Source organism: Zingiber officinale, chromosome 7B (genome assembly GCF_018446385.1).
Source record: "Zingiber officinale cultivar Zhangliang chromosome 7B, Zo_v1.1, whole genome shotgun sequence".
NCBI lineage: Eukaryota > Viridiplantae > Streptophyta > Magnoliopsida > Zingiberales > Zingiberaceae > Zingiber > Zingiber officinale.
The window spans coordinates 110,960,479-110,964,806 of record NC_055999.1 but is presented as its reverse complement, the minus strand read 5'-3'; the positions used below and the strand labels follow the sequence as shown (position 1 = coordinate 110,964,806).

Sequence of the window (4,328 nt, the reverse complement as noted above, 5' to 3'; positions counted from 1 at the left end):
AAATCTGAAAGAAGCTGTTGGTTTGCTATCAAAAGTTTCAAGTTAGCTTATCACATATTAAACCTTCTGTTGGTAATTAATGTCTCAGGGCAATGTTTTTTGCTTAATAATAGTTTGCAGGTTATCTATCGTATGTTAGGTTATCATAGTTTGCAATGTTTCTGTTGGTAATGTCTCAAGGCCATGGAGGGGTATCCCACAGTGTTATTATTTTTTATGTTTTATGTTTTATTTTTGCCACAGATTGTCTCATTTACCTTTCTCCATTCATGTTGGCATTATAAATGAATCTAACTAGTGCTTTTACTTAACAATGTGTATACTTTTGCTTCACAGAGCTGCACATGAAGCAGGTGCACCTTTTACTTATCAAAATGTTGGAATGGAATCAAGGGAATAAGTCCAGTGTCCAAATGGCCAGTAACATCAAGCAAAATTCTAATGAGCCTTTTGGCTGAGGAACTTCTCAAGTGGAAATCAAATTGTTCCAGCAAATGCTCAAGGAGAGGAGGGGGGTACCAACACCACCTCTCATCCAATCCTCCTACAATACAAGATCAAATTAGAGAGGAAAATGACTTTCGTATGACATTCATCAATCCAAGCTCGAGGAGCGACTCCGTCTGCCTTACAGATACTCACTTGAGGGATAAGCTTGCTATTGGTGGCTCTATGCCGCTACCCGATGACGAGCCATCTTTTATATGTTCCAAAGCAAGAGCAATATGAGATTGGATGTCGTTATTCCCAAATACCCCCTCATCGTCCAACCCCTCCGACTCTTTTGAATTTTGAACTTGTGATTTCGCCAATCGTAAAACCTCATCATCACCTTTCAGTAGTTTCAGAACCTACAATACAAGAAGAATAACATATCAGAAACTAAAATTTGAACTATTACCAAATGCGAGAATGTTTGGGATATAATGATGATGAGTCTTACAAATGTTATATGAGGCCGAGATCGAGAGGCACGCTTAATACAGAGGGAGATGGCTAGGATGATACACTCCAGTTGGGCCTCATTGTAACTAGTTCTTAAACGTGGATCGAGAAGCTCCTTAACTTCTCCACCTTGGAGGATTGGCATTGCCTGTTATTAGGAACAAACTGTTGTTTACACTCTATAGAATCATCGCCCATTCTAAATAAAAATCTTACATGGATAAACAAAATTTTCAGATAAGGACATACCCACAAAACCAAACTCTCTTGGCCCTTGGGGCAACTTGTGCTGACAGGTTTCCTTCCTGAGAGAAGCTCCAGAAGTACCACACCAAAAGCGTAGACGTCAATTTTTTCATTCACCTTTCCATACATGAAATATTCTGGAGCCAAATATCTACAGTAGGAACAAGACTTGTCACATGTAAGCAAAATCAATACTTAACTAGTTCACTCAACATCTCAGGATGATTACCAAACAATGCGCTACTCACCCGAAAGTTCCTGCTACATCACTACATATCAGTTGTGATGTTGAAAGTGATGCCCATTTAGCAAGTCCAAAATCAGCCAACTTAAGCATAACAAAATCTAAGTATAAGCAATTGGTGATACAAAATGGAGAAAAAAATTGTTTTTTTTAAAACTTTGTCATGTACCAGAGGTTCAAAATCTTCTGACAAAAGAATGTTGGAGGACTTCACGTCTCTATGGATAACAGGTTGAGCATTGCTGGCTCCGTGCAGATAATTCAATGCCTCAGCGATGCCCACTGCCACCTTGTACCTCTCAGACCAGCCAAGATAATTTTTGCTCAAACTATCACCTGACACCAAATAGGATTTACAAGACTGATAATTGAGTTGAAGCACATGAAAACGAGTATTTCCATAAATTCAGATGCACCCACCATGAAGGTTGTCCTCTAAACTACCCCTTGGTAGGAAATTATAGACTAACATGAGATTCCCCTCTTCAATGCAAAATCCAACCAAAGAAACAATGTTCTTATGATGCAAGGATGTCATGATCTCTATTTCTGTTACAAACTCATTCATCACATCCACAGAGGGTTTTAGAATTTTCACAGCCAATTCCTTGCCATCTGAAAGACACCCTTTATAAACATGACTGCTACCTCCTTTGCCAATCAGTTTATCTACATATTTTCACAGCACATAAGCATCAGGTATAGACCACAAATATCAAAATCTGAGTTTTTCTAATGTTGATTATCCAATCAAATCTACAGGGGCGATGAAAGATGGAAGAAAGTAGAGAACCTGGTGAGAAGCCAGAAGTCATATGAGCGAGTTCATCGTAGCTGAACAATCTACAAACTGATAAGCACCTGTCTCGGAGATGTTCCAATTCCTTGGGAAATTCCCTTTCTTCTTCTACAAAATGTGAGTGCATGGGCTTGGAGTCAGGATGAACTGTGGATGCTGCTGAGAATCGACTTGGCAGACGCATCGCCCATTGAAGCACCGAGTTCTTCAATCCATCAGCTGGAACAGCTCGGGTGTCAGGTGACACTAATTTTCTGAGGAGAGGCCAACCAGGACTGTCTTCCTCATGAAAAAGCAATGAAATGGAGCTTGAAGAAGCAGATGCAGGCTCAGGCTTCCTCTCAGGAACCAGAGCCAAAGACGGATCCTTGTCAGACATCACAAACCGCTGCTCCTTTGCCTCCACTGTGAGAATTCCTTGAGTTGCCGAGCCGTCACATCTCTCTATGATCTCACAGAAAACAGAGCTGCTTTTGTTCAGATTAGAGGGTCTTGTTCTTGCATTCCGGAGCTTTGGGTAGCTCCTATACAAGGTTTGTCCACCTGCATATGCTGTTGTGATGATCTTAACTTCGTTGTGGGTCTTCTTATCCTCTGTCATCAATTGAATCATAGTCAAATCAGAAGTGTATCAGTGGATGAACACCAATCCAGAAACAAGTAAACAGGCCAACAACCTACGAGCCGAGAAGCCGCCGAGGCTTCTCTCTTGAACACGGTCTTGCCGTTGCTCACCGCGTAAACGGAGCAATCTTGAGGTAGCTTCCTCGCACAGTACTTGGCGACCGAGTTGAATGAACACCTAGACGAAATCAATCGGTTTTGAATCACCCAAAACAGCGATCAGGGGAAGAATTTGTAGAAAATTACATCAAATCGAATCAACTCACCCGATGCCACGATCGTTCTTGGAGACGCCTACGACAAGCTTGCCGGCTCGGTAGGAGATGGCTTCGCGGACCAAAACTTTCCGGACGGAGAGCCCTCGGGCTATCTTCATCTTTAACTCAACCTATCAAGGAATCAGTATTTGTCAGAAATTCAATTAGCGTGGCAAAAGAGAGCAGTGGAGAAGCCTCAGAAGACCACCTTTTTTAGGTTGCAGAATCCCTCGTAGACTGCGAGCATAGCGTCGAACTCCTTGATGAGAGACAAGAGAGGTCGATAGGAGCAGCTGAGGCCGTCCTCCGACGCGTCTACCGGCGAGAAGAAGAGGAATTAGATGGCCAGAAAAAGAAAGAAATAAAAAGAAGAAGATGAACAATTAATCAACGGAGAAAAAGTACCGGGTGGGGTTAAGGGGAGGATGTGCAGGGCGACGACGCGATCGCCGGCGTCGGCGTGTTTGACGAGGGCCCAGGTGAGGAGTTCTCGGCTATCGGCTTCCATCTTGAATCCCACCACCAGGGTCTTCCCGCCGCCTCCGCCTGCTTCGTTCGGCTGCGTCTTCTCCTGCGACTCTTTTAGGCCAGCCGGTTGCAGCTCCTGCGCCGGCATCTCCGATGAGCTGCTGCTTTTCTTCTTCTTCGTCGTCGTCGTCTCCTCCTCCTCCTCGAGCACTTGGATCCTCATCGATGTTGCATATCTGCTCTGCTTCTTCTAGTGGAAGAGAGGGATGGAGCTTGCAGAATTGACGGAGAGCGGAGTGTTGAGCGTGCCTTAAGTTGGAGGGGATCCAGCCGCCCATAGGCTGCGGGTCAGAGTGAGGATGCCCTGCAATTGTTGTTTTAACTGGAATTGATGTTGTGCATCGTTTGCCGTTAGATTCATTCATTCTGAGTAATATTAGAATTTCATAAATTAATGAAAAAAAAACCAAAAACAAAACAAAATGAATAAAAGTAGAAATGGTATTTTTTTTTGTTTTGTTTTTTACTTGTTTTTGGTAGGGTTGCACATGGACCTGTGGGAAACCGGCTTATGGTCTCCAACCACAAGTTCAAAAAGTTAGCGAGGCATCACTGTTTTGTGTGGGGATGGGCGAGGCATGACTCATGAGTATCTATTTTTAGGTTCGATTCGATTCTTTTTTTTTAATCAATTTTGCTATGCTAGAGTTTTTTCTTTTTAATTCAACTTTCATTTATTACCTAA

At 42.8% G+C, this 4,328-nt stretch overlaps 1 protein-coding gene across 1 annotated transcript; it reads right to left on the bottom strand.

Moving 5' to 3' along the window:
• Positions 1-421: 421 nt before the first annotated feature.
• LOC122006911 (probable receptor-like serine/threonine-protein kinase At5g57670) lies at positions 422-3,892 on the bottom strand. Its single transcript, XM_042562602.1, has 12 exons — positions 3,521-3,892; positions 3,324-3,430; positions 3,125-3,246; positions 2,912-3,036; positions 2,229-2,828; positions 1,856-2,104; positions 1,605-1,771; positions 1,440-1,519; positions 1,195-1,342; positions 944-1,093; positions 643-851; positions 422-544 (listed from the first exon to the last, which is right to left on the bottom strand). Exons 1-12 carry the CDS (start codon positions 3,804-3,806, stop codon positions 532-534), a joined length of 2,256 nt encoding a protein of 751 aa, XP_042418536.1. The 5' UTR covers positions 3,807-3,892; the 3' UTR covers positions 422-531.
• Between the last annotated feature and the right edge of the window lie 436 nt (positions 3,893-4,328).